This window comes from Podarcis melisellensis (genome assembly GCF_964234715.1).
Source record: "Podarcis melisellensis genome assembly, chromosome: 6".
NCBI lineage: Eukaryota > Metazoa > Chordata > Lepidosauria > Squamata > Lacertidae > Podarcis > Podarcis melisellensis.
The window spans coordinates 45,575,577-45,594,485 of NC_138538.1; the positions used below are offsets into that span (position 1 = coordinate 45,575,577).

The 18,909-nt window shown below is 41.4% G+C and overlaps 1 protein-coding gene across 1 annotated transcript; it reads left to right on the top strand.

Annotated features, from left to right (window-relative positions):
- Window positions 1–1,266: 1,266 nt before the first annotated feature.
- On the top strand, window positions 1,267–16,128 carry KCTD20 (potassium channel tetramerization domain containing 20). The gene is made up of 8 exons (XM_081916123.1): window positions 1,267–1,440; window positions 7,437–7,639; window positions 8,792–9,050; window positions 10,622–10,724; window positions 11,697–11,817; window positions 12,215–12,412; window positions 14,002–14,112; window positions 15,541–16,128. Exons 2-8 carry the CDS (start codon window positions 7,450–7,452, stop codon window positions 15,831–15,833), a joined length of 1,275 nt encoding a protein of 424 aa, XP_081772249.1. The 5' UTR covers window positions 1,267–1,440; window positions 7,437–7,449; the 3' UTR covers window positions 15,834–16,128.
- The last annotated feature ends 2,781 nt before the right edge of the window (window positions 16,129–18,909 follow it).

Genomic DNA, 18,909 nt, shown 5'->3' on the forward strand with positions numbered 1-18,909 from the left:
AAGTAATAGTGCCACTGTATTCTGCTCTGGTCAGACCTCACCTGGAGTACTGTGTCCAGTTCTGGGCACCACAGTTCAAGAAGGACACTGACAAACTGGAACGTGTCCAGAGGAGGGCAACCAAAATGGTCAAAGGCCTGCAAACGATGCCTTATGAGGAGCTGGGCATGTTTAGCCTGGAGAAGAGGAGGTTAAGGGGTGATATGATAGCCATGTTCAAATATATAAAAGGATGTCACATAGAGGAGGGAGAAAGGTTGTTTTCTGCTGCTCCAGAGAAGCGGACACGGAGCAATGGATCCAAACTACAAGAAAGAAGATTCTACCTAAACATTAGGAAGAACTTCCTGACAGTAAGAGCTGTTTGACAGTGGAATTTGCTGCCAAGGAGTGTGGTGGAGTCTCCTTCTTTGGAGGTCTTTAAGCAGAGGCTTGGCAACCATATGTCAGGAGTGCTCTGATGGTGTTTCCTGCTTGGCAGGGGGTTGGACTCGATGGCCCTTGTGGTCTCTTCCAACTCTATGATTCTATGATTCTATATAATGGTATTTACATGTGTGTGTTGATTATTCCTGTGATTCTTCCCTTTTGAGAATGTGCGTTGTTGATTCCGTTTGGATGCAATACCCCAAGGACCGTCTTTCTCCATATGAAGCTACCTGGACCATGAAACCACCCTCTGAGGCCCTTCTTCATGTGCCTCCTCCACGAGAGGGTGGCAACCTGAGAATGGGCCTTTTCTGCAGTGGCTCCCTGTTTGTGGAATGCTCTCCCCAGGGAAGCTCTCTGGGCACCTTTAGGCGCCAGGCAAAAACATTCCTCTTTAACCAGGCCTTTGGCTGATTAACATCCAATGCCCTTTTAAATGTGTTGTGGATTATTGGTTTCTTTCTGTTTTTATTTCTATCGTGCATTTTGTATTTTCTATATTGTAATTTTATGCTGTGAACTGCCGTGAGGTCTACAGGTAGAGAGGGTGGCATATGACTTTATTTATTTATTTATTTATTTAATAATAATATTTTTCTTTTGGTTAATTAAGATATTTAAACCTTAACAATGTTGAGTCAAGAAGGGGTTAATACAGCAACGAAGAGGTTCTCGGGTAGAGAGCAAAACTGACTTGCTCTGATTAATGTTTTTAAGACCTTCCGGGAATGTCCATATTATTTATTTCCTTGTATCTGAGCAAACTCCAGGTTCTGGCTATAGGCATGCCATTTCTTGTTTTCTGTATGTGCTGGGCAGGGACTCTTAATTTGAAGTATGTACATGACTCACCATCTGGGCTTAGATAGGGGGTGGAGAATTCGATTGCAAGAGCACAAACAATTTTAACTGTCAGCTATTCTGCTTGGTTTTGTCCACGTTCTTTATTAAATGTAGATTTCAAGATTTTGACCTGATTTTGACCAGCTGGAACTGTTTTCTGACATCTAGGTAAGTAGACGATATTTAATTTGCTCTCAAAATGTATCTGTCCCTATGGGAACCTGATTCCGGTAATAGAATTTGATATTGTTTAGATCAGTGTTTCAATTGTTCAGAGCTTTTGTGATTATAGCCAAAACTTAGAACATTTTTTTAAAAAAATGGAAAGCAAAAACACACAAATGTGTGAGGTTTCTGGTGTCTTAAATGCAAATTATATAATTAAGATGTGTGAAAATAAGAATTGTGATGAAGTCCCCAAACTGGCATTTTTAAGAACTGGAAAAGTTCAATTTGTGTAGTTATAAAAGGTAAAATTGTTTGCTTTGGCATATAGAAAACATCCTGTTTTATTTGTGCTGGAACGAAGTCCCTGCTCCATGTTTAGTGCAGGCCTCTGGATAGCTGCCAGAGAGCAGCGTAAAACCGGCAGCAAGCATTGTGTACAGTTTCTCACAATCCTTTGTTAAAACGTTATGGTAATCTGTTAATAGATCTTCTACAATCCATAAACAGCTTACAGTGTGGTGTTGTTGTTGGGTTTTTTGCAGTCCCTTTAGGTAGAAATCCGAACATTGTTTATCCTGTCCCATAAAAAAAAATAGGATAGCTGTTCCACTTGTTTTGTGTGCTGCACCTTTAATTATTTATTTCTAATTTTTAATATATAATATTTTTATTGGTTTTCAATTACATTCCAGTAATAGCCTCATTATAACAATACCAATTTATAATACAGTTACTAATACCAATTGTTCAAATACCAAATTATATAATTTAGGTGGCACCCCACGTGCTAGAATTGATGGTTGGATAATTTTTTTTATTTCTGTGTTCTAAAATCTTACTAATTTCAATTACATTTCTATTTTATTTCTATTAATTTCAATTACATTTCTATTTTAATTCTATTTTATTTTTAAATGTGTTTTTGATTGAGGTACGTACGAGGAATCACAGGGATTCCTGCCATTGCATCATGTTGATTCCAATATACCATAAAAGGACACCATAAGGACACCTGTCTCTCCACCACACCTGTTTGCAGTTCCCAACAGTTTTCATAACCACTCCTTCCTTGAAGGAAAAGAAGCTATTTCCCCCAACATTGAGCAAATTTATTAGATGTAACAATGGATGTCATAATTGACATGATGCTGCTCCTAGGAAAGCTCTCTCCCACTGTTAATTTATTTTAAAATATTTATATCCTGCTTATTTATTTATTTTTGTTATTTATTGAATTTATATACCACCCTACACCCAGAGGTTTCAGAACAAAATCAAAATATGAAACCACAAAATATATAATCAAAATAAAAACAACAACCCAATAACCCCCCCTTTTTTAAAAAAAAGGGCATAAGGTGTCAATCAAATCCCCCAAAGGCCTGCTTAAAAAGGAACGTTTTTGCCCAGTGCCTAAAGGTGCCAGGAGAACTTCTCTTTTCTGCTTTTCTGTCGCTTGAACATAAGGCTGCTAATAAAATGCATGTCCATAGATACATGCAACCAAATAAAAAATAAAACACAGACTGATCACTTAAATGCCACACTGTCCTAAAATGTCATAAAAATAAATAAAATACTTTAAAATAAAAAACCACTAGTACAGACGTAACAATTTGCAATATCAGTGCATCGTCAGTATACCGTTTCCTCAAATGACTTCTGAAACAGTAGGGTTTTCATGACAAATGGGGTGCTTTTTTCAGGTGGGATTCAATCACATAACAACAAATTCAGACTGGAATATTTGGCTTGCTACTGTGCAGCAAACCGCTTCCCCAAAATCGATACTTTTTTGTGATAAGGAAAGTCGTAGGGAAATGCAGTGGCAAAGTGTGTGGTAACTATTGCTTTTTGCAGTGGTCGTATAACTTCCCCAGAAACAAATGGAACAAACACTCAATAAATAGCTGGTGCAGTCTAACCTCGCCACAAAATTTGTGCAAATAAAGCACAATAAACATGTCATCTGGAAGCAGCCAGAAAGCCAAACAGTTTCCTCAGAGAGGAATTCTGGAGCCTGGAAGCAATTGCTTGCACAGTCACCAGTTTTACCTCACATGGCAAGATGGCCCAGAGATGAAGATGTGCTTGAACTTTATTTTCTTTCTAGCGTAATCTAGAATGTCTTTTTAACAACAGAACATCTTCCTATTTTACCCCTGCTCCACATTAGCTATACTTATGGAAATTTAGGTTTTATTGCGGAAAGTGATTGAGGTGTTGAACTAGGTCACAGGAAAGCGAGGTTCAAATCTCCAATTCCACCATGAAGTTCTGGGTGACCTTGGGCCTAGCTTTTGGTGTAAACAACCTTCTCAGGATTGTTGCAAGGAAAAACATGGGAAAACAGGGCATGAGTCACACTGAAAACATGGCCATATATTTTCTGTCCTGAACTCCATGGAGAAAAGAGGGCATATGCATCAAATAAACAAATGGAGTCATTTCAGTCAGTTGTGTCTAGTTCTTCTCTTGGCTTCTGCTGGTTCTAGGGTGGATTTGCCTGGTTTTGTTAGGATTTTAGCTGCTGGAGTGGGTAGTATAACCACATAGTTTCATCTAAAATTTGTGTTGATTGTTATCTTAATAATAATAATAATAATTTTATTATTTATACCCTGCCTATCTGGCTGGGTCGCTTTGCATTGAGCTGTTTACGAGCTTTGCATTGCACAATAACTGAATTGGTGACATTTTCAGTACTGAAGTTTATTTCTAGGTTTTTTATGGCATTTTTAGGGCCGGATAACCTTTCATAGTATCTTTTGAAATAATTGCATTTGAAATAATTGCCGGTGGGTGGGGGTGGGATAGGAAGTTGCAGTGAGTGAAAGATGGTTGGAATGTTCACACAATCTCTGGAATCGGATCCAAGCCCACTTAGACTACAAACACATACTAAATCAATCGAGCATGTACAGATATAAAAGAAGAGTTCGCTATTTGCACAAAGTTTCTCTTCTGACACTGTAGCCTTTTGGTTGGAACAGTGGCTATTCCCCACATGCGCAGTCGCAAGCGCATACTTATGATTTTATTGCATGTATATCCCACCACCTTCTCCAAGGAGCTCAAAGTGATGCACAAGTTTCTCCCCTTCCTCATTTTTAGTCCCCACAACAACCCTGTGAGGTAGGTTAGGCTGAGAGGCAGTGACTGGCCCAAGGTCACCCAGTGAACTTCATGGTCGAGTGGGGATTTGAACCCTGGTTTTACAAATTCCTGTCTGACACTCAAGCCACTATGCTACACTGGCTCTCTCATGCTTAGCAGCCAGAACTGGATAGAGAATGAAGATGGAGGCGAGAGAAGAGTACAGAAAGAGAAGGGAAGAGAGGAAATGGATGGCAGATAGACTGATCCACATGATACATTTAAATCGCATCCAGCGCACAGAGGATCCTGGGGACTGTAGTTTGTTAAAGAGGCTGGGGTTTATAGCTCTGTGAAGGATAAACTATGTAAATTAAGAAGGGGGGCAAAAGTTAAATGTTTTTAATAATAATAAGCCTTGACATAGAAAGGTGGGGTTAAGGCATGTAAGGTAATCATGAAAGGGGAAAAGAAACGACAGGAGATGACTAGGAACACTTTGAGATGTAAGTGCAAAAGGAATATTAGATAGCAAGGATCGGCTATCTTGGCTTAGAATAGCAAGGATCAAGAGCAGTGTGCAGGCCTGCTCAAGCTGCAGAATTCTCCTTCCCAATGCAGCTGCTGTTTCCTGTGTTTTTGGAGGAATAGGGTACAAGAGACTGTGATGCTGTGATGGGAAGGAATCTTGGGTCTTGATCAGAAATTCCTGCACATGTCAGTGCAGAATCCCGGATCGAGGTTCAGATCTCGCCATTCACCCACACTGTACATGACCTTGGACATATCATGCTCTCTCAGGCTGTGTACACACTCCTGTTTACTTTGCATCCGGTGTGCTCCCATTGCTGATTTGGGAAGCAATGTCAACATGGTGTTAGGCTCAACCCACATCTGTTCTGTATCTATCCTGTCATTCCATATCTATTCTGTATCTATCCTGTCATTTCGTAGGAAATACTGTCTTTTGATGTGTTTCCCCCTAAGCCAGCTTCATTCTGAACTGAGAAAAAGGACAACTTAGGTCCATTTTAAGCCAGTGATGTGTCTGCAGCCTCTTGTCTAACTGGCCTCACAGGGTTGTTGTGTGAATAAAAGGGCAGGGCATCTATTGCTGCCCTGTGTTCCCTGGAGGAAAAGTGAGATAAAAAAATGAAATATATACATAATTAGCATTGTTCTTGTCGTCGTTTCTAAAGGATCTAATAATTTGTAGTTTCTTCATTGACAATTACCGTATTTTTTGCTCTATAAGACTCACTTTTTCTCTCCTAAAAGGTAAGAGGAAATGTGTGTGCGTCTTATAGAGCGAATGCAGGCTGCACAGCTATCCCAGAAGTCAGAACAGCAAGAGAGATTTCTGCTTTCACTGTGCAGCGGATCCTCTTGCTGTTCTGGCTTCTGAGATTCAGAATATTTTTTTTCTTGTTTTCCTCCTCCAAAAACTAGGTGCGTCTTGTGGTCTGGTGCGTCTTATAGAGTGAAAAATATGGTAATCTTTTTGAATTGAACAACATGTTTGTGTTATTTTGCCCTGTTGAGAAATATGGGAGGAAAGGCTTTGGGGAATACTGTACTGCCAATGACCGCTACATTGTTCTTTCTCTCAATTTGGATCAAAGCTGGTTTGAGGGAAATTGCAGTGTTTCTCAAGAAACAACAAAGTAGATAAGGGATTGTGACATACGTACTCTTGCTTCCCAGAGCTCACTGGATGCCAAGTAAATGGGGGTGTGCGCACAGCCTCAGTTACTACAAACCTTCCTGTGAAAACAAGAAGTCAAAGGAGGTCTTGTTTAATGCAAACATGCTGTTTTGCATAACTGTGTGCTTACAATGAATGACCCATTCTCCACTGATCTATTTCCCTCACTCACAATCCCCATCTCCAAAGGCACAATTTCTTATGCTCAGCTGAGTCCTCCTTACACACACACACACCACTGACTACTGAAGGCTTGGTGCTCATTGACCGAAAATAGCTCCTCTTGCTGCTGGTTTCAGGCTGCCCTGGCTGTGATGCTGCAGATGTCAAATAAGGATAAGGGGGTGGCTGTAGGAGTGAGAGATGCAGGGATAAGGAGGCGGATCTCTAGAAGAAAAACCATTGCAGCCCACACACTTTTTATATGCCACGTAGTGAGTAACTCTGTGTTTAAAGGAGTAAAAAACACAGTGGCATTCAGAGGGTGACCTCAAGTCCCCCTCTGCCTCTTGGTGCAAATTATGTTTCTAGGGCACAGTTTTAAGGTTATGTATACAGAAACTGGATAATATGTCAACAGTGTGATTAAGTCTTGCTAACATTAGACAGCTAGATGCAGAATAGGAAAAGCCATTGGGCATTTCATTAGACTTCCAGAGTGGTGTTAAATATTGCTCATGTAATATTGTGGTCCATGTTGGCAGTTAACACAGCAAGCCTTAGGATACCCCCCCAGCACCAAGCAATGTGGTAACAGCTGTTTCCTATATTAAAACTGGACAGAGGAACGCTGTTGTTGGTTTTTCTGTACACATTATAACTTCAAAGCACATTCGAAGCGCAATCTTTCTCTCAGAGGTCTGGGCACTTTAGTTTATCCCCACATAGAATTCCTAGCTGCCCTTAACAAACCAGCCCTGTTCTACAAATATATACAGAAAACTAAGTCCTACTGAATTTAGTGGGGCTTACTCCCACATGTGTGCTAGGGATTGCAAGCTCTGTAAACTTTATAGCAGGGATGGGGAATCTGGTTCTCTTAAGATGTTATTGAACTGCAACTCCCATCATTCCTGAATATTGGCCCTGCTGGCTGGGGCTGATGGGACATAGGTGTGGGCCACTCCCCCTAGGCCACATCAGGTAAAGAGCTTTTTTTCCAGATGTAACTCTCATTACCATTTCTTCCTTACAAGACTTTTCTCCAGATGGGCAGTCACTTTGAATTACGGATGCCTCAAATGAGTATTAATCGTGCCACTGGAATGGAACGATCAAGCAATCAAGAATCTTGTCAGCTGACCGAAAACATGACTTCTACAATCCATGATCTAGGAGAAAGCAGCCAGAAACAGTGTGGGCAAACCATTACCATGTCTCCACTATGCAGAAATCATGGTAAAGTCAAGAGTGTTTGCTGTAGAATGTGCAACATACAGCACCTCCCTGTTGCTCCTTTTCAGATCAACTACACATGACACTAAATGAATCTTTTGAGCATTGCATCATTATATTGTTGCTGTTATTGTTTATTTGTTTTAAATAGCAGCTTTGGAGAGGAGACCGAATTAGGATCGGGACCATGACACATGAAAGGGTGAAGCTCTTTCCTCCCATGCCACAGCCCTAATTAAAATCACCATCACCAAGCAGTTATTTTGTAGAGAAGGAAACTACCTCCCTCCTATGCCAAATATCACGGGGAGGAAATGGAATTTTCATAGGGATCACTGCATGGGATGGAGGGAATTTTTAGTTTTAAGCTAACCCTAACCCCTTCCCTTGGCATGATCAGCCTCCTCCTTCCTACATAGATGGTGTTTGAAATGTTAAAAAGAACTGGGCTGTGAATGTCTGTTGCATGTGTAGCCAAAACAGCACCACCCATGCCCAAGGGGGAGGTATCAGCAGGCTTAGAGGGACGCCAAGGTTTGGGGGAACATTAAGGTTTGCAGAAGCTGAAGGGGGACTTTCCCACCCTACACATAAAAAAATAAAACAGTAAGTTCAAGTCCTATAAAGACTGCGCTTACTGGCCATGGATGCTGACTAAGGGGGAATGGGACAGAAAACAGATGGAAGGAAGAATAGATTGAAATATCATCAAGGAGAGCATGGTTGTGAAATGTGAGTGTGCTAACTTGAACATACCAACACCTGTATGTGTATGATCAGATTGTGCTTACGTGGCTGATTTGTGTGTCATAGACTGCTGTTTACAGATGTGTCAGGGTGTTTTAGTAATCTACTAAGTCAGTGGTGCATATTCTCTTAGCATTGTATTGTCACTAATAATAATAATAATAATAATAATAATAATAATAATAATAATAATAATTTATTATTTATACCCCGCCCATCTGGCTGGGCTTCCCCAGCCACTCTGGGCGGTTTCCAAAAGAATATTAAGATACTGTGATACATCAAACATTAAAAGCTTCCCTAAACAGGGCTGCCCATTTGGTTATTAAACTTTTGTTATAGATCACTTTTTTTGGTAATCTGTCTAATGCATTTAACTCAATTGCGGCTTTCATCTGCTGTGTTTAGATCATGCAGAGTTCAGATATGCTTCCCATCCAGCAAGTCCTCAGTGTTCTAACACTCTTGAAGACACCAAAGGCATTTTCTTCCAAGTGGGGAGTAAAAGAAACCTCGAATATTACACTACTAGCCAAGAGCAGTTTGGGAGCTTGAACAACAGTACACAAGTCCAAGCACCAGAGAAAGTGACTCTTGTCGTTGATGGCACTAGATTTGTTGTAAATCCCCAGATTTTCACAGCTCATCCTGATACTATGTTAGGAAGGTGAGTGTCTTCATTACCTTTTTAAACCTTGCAAACTACTTAAATGAAAACAAAGTGTATCGCTACTGCTGCTGATAGGGTGTGCTTTGCAGTCTGAATAGGGTTAGGAGGATGGTTTGTAATTTTGGAAGGCCACCTAGCTTTAGAATTCTGTCCTCATCATTCCCATTGGAATTTGAAGGTGTTCCACTTCATGAGGTTATTTGCATTTAACTTGTTAATGCATTCCAGTGAAATCAGATAACTCCCAAGTAAACGGGTTTAGCATGAGGGACCAGAATGAAGGTTCCGCTGGAGATGTTCATGGTACGTTGACCTTATGAGACATCTCAAAGATTATGTGATGAATGTCACTCACTGGTCTAGATATGAGCAATCTTATGGCAAGGATAAGGAACCTTTAGCTCTCCAAAAGTTGTTGAACTACAACTTCTGCCTGTCCCAGCCAGCCTGACAAATGCTAAAGGACCATGGGAGTTGTAGTCCAGCAATATCTGGAAGACCACAGATTCCCTATCCTTGTCTTATGATCAAACCACAAGAGGCTTTTATACATTTTCCTTTTATTTACAAAAAGCAGCCACAAAGAGAGGAATAGTGGTTTAACCCTTTTCTAATTCTCCTCTGCCCCCAGTTACTGGTGCCTGTCCCAACTGAGTTTTATTTTTAATAGAGCAAATAGCAGCTTATGGGGGCAATTTTCAGCAAGATGCTGGTGTGTGACATTAGCTCTCCCACCCCCACCCCCGTAACAACATCCTGATCTGGATTCCTTCCCACTCACCCGCAGCCTTCCCGTGGCTGCTTTTTTTGTGAATGAAGAGACATAGCCAGTCTCGGCACATTTTTAGATTATTTTAATTCATTTCCAGTGGTCAGATCCTGATTGTATCCAGGTTTGAAGGCAGCATGTAAACCCTCATTTCCTGGTTTAGGAATTAAGGATATAAGTGTCAAAGTTGGATGCATGGAGGCAGGAGCAAGATGGAATTATGTGGGCACATAATTCATTATACATGACAAAGCCATTTTTCACCTTCTCACCCCTTGCTTTTTCCTGTAAGACCTATTGCAGTCGTTAAGAGTCGTCAACAGGCTCATCACAGCTATCTGCCAATCACCCATTCCCACCACCCTTCTGAGTAATACCCCTCCCCACCTTCTCACTATATAGAAGGGTCTGGTGACTTCTGTTTCAGTGTATCTGAAGCAGTGTGCATGCACACGAAAGGTCATACCAAGAACTATCTTAGTTGGTCTTTAAGGTGCTACTGGAAGGAATTTTTTTTGTTTTGACTATGGCAGTCCAACACTGCTACCTATCTGTAAGTGGGCACACAGTTCATTCTCAGATTATGACATCTGAACTTTTGAGAACTGCATGCTATTTTCTCAGCTGTGTAAAATGCCATCCATCTCCTTAATAAAGGGCTTAATAATTACTGCATTCTCAAAGAAACACTTGCCATGATTGACATAGTTCTTTATTTAGATAGTTTCAATGTACTTCAACACACCAGCTGGCATTTAGAGACAGCCATCTTAAACCCATGTATGGATTATCATTTCAGAATGTTTGGACCAGGACGAGAATATAACTTCACTCGGCCGAACGAGAAGGGTGAATATGAGATTGCGGATGGAATTAGCTCCACGGTGTTCCGGACTGTGCTGGTGAGGAAGCCCCCAAAGTTGCAGAAGTAGGGTTCTTCCTCAAGTTTGTAAAGTTCCTATTCCTGCCTTCACATTCAAAGGAACTTTGAGCTTCTCATGTATCTTCTGCTTTATTTATAGATCTGTTTCCTTCCTATTTCTTACTTCTAAGACAGCGCCTATCACTTATATTATGTATTGTTGGGAATAACACCTTCTGCTTTGTCCCATATAACTAGTAATGTTTTTCGTTCATGGTGTATGCACGCTGTGCTGGCTCCAGGTTTGGGGAGGTCCTTGGACAAGACACCCCAGTGGTGGCCCCCTCCCTCAGTGAGTCTACCGCCTCATGGCCATTATGGGCAGCTGTTGCTGCTCCTCTGCCACCTCATTGTCATTGCTCCCACCTGCTTGCTTGCCAGGCAGCCAATGAGCAAAGAGGCAGCAGCTCCTGCACCTCCTCCTCTCCACCTTTTTTGTTTGCTTGATGATCCCCTTGAAGGCCAGAGTGACAGGCAGGTGAATAAGCAGGTTGCAATGGTGAAGGGAAGGAGCGAATCCAGGGGACTCTGATCAGTGGATGGTCTGATGGAATATGGAGGAACTATTCCAATCCTTGGTGCCAGCTCTGGTCTCATGGTAGAATATGGTGCTATTTCATAATGTTGAGCTTTAAAAAACAAACAAAATGATTTAAAAGATGCATTCATCTATGTTAGATCAGAGTCATGAGATAGCTCAGTTGGTAGAGCATGAGAGTCTTAGAGCTGTGGGTTCAAGTCCCATGTTGGGCAAAAAGATTACTGCATGGCAGGGATGACCTTCACGATCCCTTCCAACTCTACAGTTCTACGAGTTGAACTCCCTAGTCAATAACCAGATGGGAGGCTGCCTGGTGCCCTGGGTGCATCCCTCCATACTTTTGGAAGGAAGAACAGAATACAAGTGAAATACACAAGAGCAATAATAAACACAGCTGCGCTTTCCTTTCAGGATTATTACAAAACTGGAATCATTAACTGTCCCGATGGGATTTCTATTCCGGATCTCAGAGACACGTGCGACTACCTTTGCATCAACTTTGATTTCAACACAATCAAATGTCAAGACTTAAGTAAGTGTGGCCAAACGTGAAGGAGCAGCGGGCAAATGCAGCACATGTCGGGGCCATTCCGCTCCAGACCCTGCTAGTCAGGATGGCATTTGAGACGTAGGGAGTTGGGTCTTTCTCTTAGCCGGCTTTGAAAGAAGGTATCAATGGCTACTCACCATGATGGCTATGTTATGCCTCCGTGGTCGGAGGCATTAATGCTTCTGAATACCAGTTGCTAGAAACGGGCAGGCGGGGAGAGTGATCTTGTGCTTGTGGGTTTTCCAGAAGAGGCCCCTGGTTGGCCACTCTGAGAACAGGATCCTGGGCTCAATGGACCATTTGCCTGATGCAGCAGTGCTCCTCTTAATGTCCTTCCAGCTGGATGCAAAGGGTTCACATGTGACTTATTTCCTGTTAGGTGCATTACTGCATGAGCTGTCCAACGATGGGGCTCACAAGCAGTTTGACTGCTATCTGGAGGAGCTGATTCTGCCTATAATGGTGGGCAATGCCAAGAAGGGAGAACGCGAGTGTCACATTGTGGTGCTAACGGATGAAGACATAGTGGACTGGGATGAAGACTACCCGCCTCCAATGGGAGAAGAATACTCACAAAGTAAGGGATCTGCATTTAATTTTTTTATATATAAATAATACAATTTCTAGAAAGTTATTTTAAAAACCAACTTAGGCCACCACATGGTATACATGGTGTGTGTCGTCTTAGCAAAGGCTGGAAAAAGAAAGAAAATACAGTTACAAATGGGGGTGATTTGTACCAACCAAAAAAATTCCAAACTGTATACTTATTGTCTAACTTTTTAAAAGTGTTATAAGGATAATATAAAATTGTTAAATGCATAAGAAATGGATAGAAATTTCTTTTTTGCCTTGTGCAGAGGCCCATTCCCAAAAATCCTTGCATTTCAGTGTCTTGTTATACACATAAAAGTCCAATTGATTACAGTGTTTAAGAACTATGGCTAGATGTAAGATTGTAGGCTGAATGCCTACCAACCCCGTAATCTATACATGTAGTAAATCTGTACTTTTTGTTCATATGTTGCACAGGATCCAAGCATCTTAATTCATCACACCCTCCCTCTTAACAGCAAATTTGCCATGGGGGGGAAGCAGTTCTTTCTGAAGCAAATTTTTGCATTGCTATTATTAATGGTTTGCAGAATATTTATTTATTATTATGTATTAAATTGGATTGAGGTGGGAGAGGCAACTTACCAGTTCCCCTTGTGCCTTCCAAACATCCGCTTGGTGTGGGAGGTGGACCTGTCTGTTATTCTAAAGCAGCAATGCAGCAGCAAGCAAAGGCTATAGCAGCCAAGTCTGCTGCTTGTGGCTGGAAAGCCAAACAGGATGTTTGTGACTGTTGCCATGGGAACAAAGGGGCAGTCCATTCTGTACTGAGCACCGGATGTTAGCTCAGTGGGTTTGTCATATGACCTGTACTGGAGGTACATGGGTGGAGTTTATTCTAACTGCTGATGAGTGCAGACATGTTTTCTCTGTACTGAAGTAAAAGACAGGAATAAAAGATGTAAATAGATTTCTGTCTGCTTCTTTCCCCTCCCTGGGGACACCAAAGGGGAGAGAGGAAGAACGGTGTGTTTTTCTCACAGTCTGGGAAGAATCGCCGAGACCTCGGCTGCTTATCAGCAGAGTGGCGCAGCCGGGAGGTCACAAGGAATATCTGCCGGTGCCTGGAAGACTGGCACATCCCTCTGACCGGGCAGAGAATTCTAACACTGTCATCTTCCCTCCATGGGCAGAAGGATATGTTCCATGTGTGGAAGGTGAAGTCAGGATGCAACCCAATATTATTTGAGAAATGTGTATCCTGGCTTTCTAGCAAATGGTGTTCAATATCACAGATGATTATTTATTAATTATTATTATTCAGCATTATTATTATTATGCATTATTGCAATATTTATTTAATTAACAAGATTCTTATACCGTTAACAATTAAATCAACCTCTAAGTGGTTTTACACAAAATATTAATTAAAAAATGGCAAAAAAACAGATTTTAGAACCAGTGAATGTCCCAGGACGTGTGAAATTGCTAGTGTCAAAGGTTTTAACCATCCTCCCAGTGCTCTACTCATTTTAAAAAAAACTGCTAACCTGTCAAATTAGCCACTGCTACAGTTGTCAGATTTTTAAAATACTATTTTCTTTGTTGTAGTTCTGTATAGTTCTAAGCTCTACAGATTCTTCAAGTACATTGAGAATCGGGATGTAGCAAAAACGGTTTTGAAAGAACGTGGCCTGAAAAACATCCGAATTGGCATTGAAGGCAAGTAACAGTGTTTTCCCGAATAGCAAAAGCTTTTCAGAAGAAGCCAGAAGTTTCCTGTAGCAACTCTGCATTTACTGGGTCTACTAACAGATAGCTCAGTCACCCATGTACTAACTTTGCTGCTCTGCAACCCTTCGATTTTGGGTCACCAATTTAATGACTAACCTTTTTTTGCAGAGGGAGCCCTAAACTTTGCCTGTATCTAATGCTGCTGGCAAGAGCCCTGGGGTTAGCGGTGTTTCATTTGGAGATGCGATTTAGCAGTCACCCCTGGGCTGAAGGCTGTGTACACACCAATGTTAATGGGTTGTTCAGATCCTGTTTTTCCATGTGTGCTTTGGGGAAGTTTGTTCACCCACATGAGTGCTTCCAATTGAACTCTGCCTCAGTGTTTTCCATCCACTCTAGGAGGCAGATGTACAATTTTTTGTTGTCCCCTCTTTACAGTTAGTACTTCTTCACCCTCCTTGAGTTCCGGAAACCTGAAGTCCATACTGCACAAATAGCGCACACAGTATTTGTTCATCTGTGTGCACTGCCAATTTTTATTGTATTTCTGAGATACACGTTTTTAGGTATACCGCACCTGCACAAGGCAGGTTACTTTTTTTTTTTAAGTGTGTGTATGTGTTGCACCCACGGGATGCGAGTGGAGCTGTGGGTTAAACCACAGATCCTAGGGCTTGCTGGTCAGAAGGTCGGCGGTTCGAATCCCCGCAACGGGGTAAGCTCCCGTTGCTCGGTCCCTGCTCCTGCCAACCTAGCAGTTTGAAAGCACGTCAAAGTGCAAGTAGATACCGCTCTGGTGGGAAGGTAAACGGCATTTCCATGCGCTGCTCTGGTTCTCCAGAAGCAGCTTAGTCATGCTGGCCACATGACCCGGAAGCTGTATGCTGGCTCCCTTGGCCGATAAAGCAAGATGAACGCCACAACCCCAGAGTCGGCCACGACTGGACCTAATGGTCAGGGGTCCCTTTACCCTTACTTTATGTGTTGCACCAGGGGGTGTGTTGATAGATGACACCCAGCAAAACATTGCCACACACACAACAAGAACACTGACACAATGTGCTTCAGTTCAACTGCAGTATATACAATATAAAACTACAGTCAGTTTTATATTGTATTCCTACCCCACCCTCCTTGTTTACTGCATTGTCCACAGACCAGGACAATCAAAATTAAATGTTGGAGAGACAGGGAGCACAGGCTGCCATTTGGATGAGGACAATTCCATGTGGGTGGCATGGAAAACATGCGCCCATGAGGCGCCTTGAATCCACTTTAAACAGTGTTGTGTATACAGCCTATACAGTTTCATCAGCACAGTCCTAGTTTGAACCCTGGGGATACTCTTCCTTTGGGCTGCTCACAGGGCCTGGGCCTGGGCCGAGATGGTTAACAGTGCCAAAATATTTGTTTCAGGTTACCCCACCTGTAAAGAGAAAGTGAAGAGGAGGCCTGGAGGGCGCTCGGAAGTTATCTATAATTATGTGCAACGCCCATTCATCCAGATGTCGTGGGAAAAGGAAGAGGGAAAGAGTCGCCATGTTGACTTCCAGTGCGTTAGAAGCAAATCTCTAACAAACCTCGTGGCGGTGGGGGAAGATGTGGCGGAAGACCAGGAAGTTATGCTGCATCATCCGCCCCAGGTGGATGAACTTGACAGACTGAATGCACCATTTTCTCAAATGGATCCTAATGAGCTTCCGGAATAATGTAGCTAAAGTGCAGTGTTTTCTCAAATGGATTTGGTTGATTGACTGGCTCAGGACTGAATATCCAGATCGGCCTGCTGCTTGTTTTCATACAACTGGATCTCTTAAAAGCTATTGCATTACCATAATTGCTCTATTCTCTAAATACAGTCTACATACGTAGAAAGGACTAGTGTTATTACATCATTTGCTGAGGCCTCCCAAGTATTCTCCAATGAGAACGTGGACTCTGGGAATTAAGTTTACATCTCACCCTGTCAAAGAACAGAAATAAAATGTTCTCATTTAATTGAAATACGGTGTAAATATACATACAGTTCTGTGTTAGTGCTTGGCAGCCATCGCTTAGTTACAAATAGGCCACGCTCTATAGCAATAATGACTTCACCGTCATGGGGCAATTACCAGTAAGAATAAAAAAACTATGTTTCCCGTCAGTTGGGTGCAGCTACACAACAGATAGACTATGCAGTCCAGTGTTGTTGCTTTTTAAGTTTCCTTTTCAGTAGCTGTCCCACCAACTCCTTAAATTGCTTCTTAATCTCCAGGACCTGCTGGGAAGAGATTGAAAACTCTGATTTCAGAGGCATAACAAACAAGTTCACTCTGAGTCATCAGTTTTCAAGAAACCAAATCCCAATCTGCACTACAAAATGCTGTGTTTTCAACTCAAGGCACAGTTGCTCTGCCATCCCGATACTTTAAAAAAGAAAAAAGCCTAACAGAACCAGACACAAGTTATGGCATTAGTGAATCCCATAAAAGTTGTGATTTTAGGCAAGTTTACCTAGGAGTAAATCCTATTGAAAAGCGTAGGACTTTTCTTTCAACTAAACTTGCATAGGATTGTGCTGCAAGTCTTCTGAAAAAGGGTTAAAGGTCTTTATATTCAGCCATGCAAATGAAGAAGCGTCTCTCTCTTCATGTTGTATCTGTAGCTTGTTCTCTATTATGACTGTCATAAATTAGTAGGAATATCTTTTAAGGTTACAGTGAGTGCTGAATCCTACTGAATTCAGCAACAAAGCCAAGTGCAGAGTGCTTGGCGCAGTACAGATGTATTGCATAAACATTATGATGTTTTCTCAGCATAGCCCTGCCAATCTTCTCTATTTTGTGTTACTTCCTTGGTTCCATTCCAGGACTCTCATCTTGCTGCCTCTTGCATGAAATATAATATTGAACCTCTTCAAATGTTCAACAACAGCACATGGTATTAGTGCTGCAGGGGCCGTACGGCTTCACAGTGCGTGTAGCAGAAATGCCTGTCTTGATTTTGGAAGATGTTTAGCTTTAATGGCTGCAATAGAAACTGTGATTTGGGATTGTTGATGGGAGGGGATGCTGCTCTTCGGAGCTAGGATGTTCAGATCATTACCAACCTTGCAATGTTTTTTTAAAAGTTTGGTGGGATTTAATATTTTATAATAAAATATGCCCTAAGATTAAAAGTTCCTAACATGAAGAAAGCTAGCACTTCTCACCAGTATGTTAGCTTTCAGTGTACAGCATGGGTAGGCAACTAAGGCCTGGGGGCCGGATCCGGCCCAATCGCCTTCTAAATTCGGCAAGGGCGGTCTGGGAATCTGTGTGTTTTTACATGAGTAGAATGTGTCCTTTTATTTAAAATGCATCTCTGGGTTATTTGTGGGGCATAGGAATTCGTTCATTATTTTTTTTTTTCAAAATATAGTCCGGGCCCCCACAAGGTCTGAGGGACAGTGGACCAGCCCCCTGCTGAAAAAGTTTGCTGACCCCTGGTGTACAGGGAGATTTTGATGGGTTAAGCAGGGAAACATGCTTGTAGTTTGAATGGGAATTGGCTGTTATATGAGTTATGCACTGTAGTTATACCTGCCCATTACATTAAGGTGCTTCAAAAGCTTAGCTCATCCTCTGCAAAGTAAAGAAAAAACTTTTGACACATTCAAATGAAGAATCTTACTGCAGAAGCAAGCAAATACACACCTGAAGTCCTGAATTTTCAGCAACTTAAGTGTGATTTTAGAACAGGTTGTGTATAATGCTGGTCTGAACTGACATGTAGAGGACTTTGCAACTATCAGCACCTGCAATTATATACTTTAAAAAAAAATCAATGCACCAAATATCTCTCTCTTAAGAGCCTCAAAAGAACAAATGTGTAGCTGACTGCCATCTACTTGGGATCGGCTTAGAGCAATTAAGCGAATAGATATTGCCAGATAGTGGAGATAGCTTTCCAGAATCAGAATAAATCGAGTTTATACTTCCAGTGAAGGGAGAATCGCCCAAGGTCACTAATTTATGTAACAAATGGTCTTTTTAATTTTCAATTAAACTTTTTTGTTTTATTTCCAAGCAAGATTGTTACAAGCTATTGTTACACTGTTGAAGATGTTAAAACAGACTTGTAGCACAATCTTATACATACTTACTCAAAAGTAAGCCCCATTATGTTCAAAGGGGCTTTCTGGAAAGTGTGCATAGTTTTGCAGCCTTAGAACTGTATCAAGGAAGCTTTTATCATTTCTGATCCAGTTATTTTATTTAAACAGCCATTCAACCTCTCACGAAAGTGCCTACAGCAACGTTTTTCAAAAGCTGCCCTACTTGTGCTGTCCACAAGGCAAGGTGGTCTTTTTAGAAATATTTAATTAGAAAAATATAGGGTGATTTATAGACAGGTGTCAACATTGAAAGAAACTCCAGCATGAAAATTATTGGAGAATACTTCCGGTATTAAATTCAAAAAATTGGGTAAGCTAAGTTTGCCATTCTCACATGTGTGTAAGAGCCATTCCCACGAATGCACTGAATGTTGATAGAAAATTGAACCACTTTTACAGCTGGTTTGATGTGCTTGTCCTTTGCAGAAACTACTTACCTGTGAGGGTAGTGAGAATTTTTGATAAAATCTTTTAACCTAGGAATTTTCAGAGTAGCTGCTTAGATTACAATTTCATACAGTAGCCATGTTTGCTGCAGCTATATTGGTGTTTCCAAAAGAAAGTGCTGAAAGTCAGATACATGTTTCTAGACATTCAGGGAAGCTTGCTGAGGCCATTATGGCTATAACAACATGATCATGTCTGCT

Bases quoted from the DNA above. Each gene is read 5' to 3' on its own strand.
- KCTD20 (XM_081916123.1), top strand. From the start codon at position 7,450: ATGGGCAGTCACTTTGAATTACGGATGCCTCAAATGAGTATTAATCGT. The intron at 7,640-8,791 runs GTAAAGTCAAGA...TGCTGTGTTTAG, and splicing joins TCCACTATGCAGAAATCATG to ATCATGCAGAGTTCAGATAT. The intron at 11,818-12,214 runs GTAAGTGTGGCC...ATTTCCTGTTAG, and splicing joins AATCAAATGTCAAGACTTAA to GTGCATTACTGCATGAGCTG.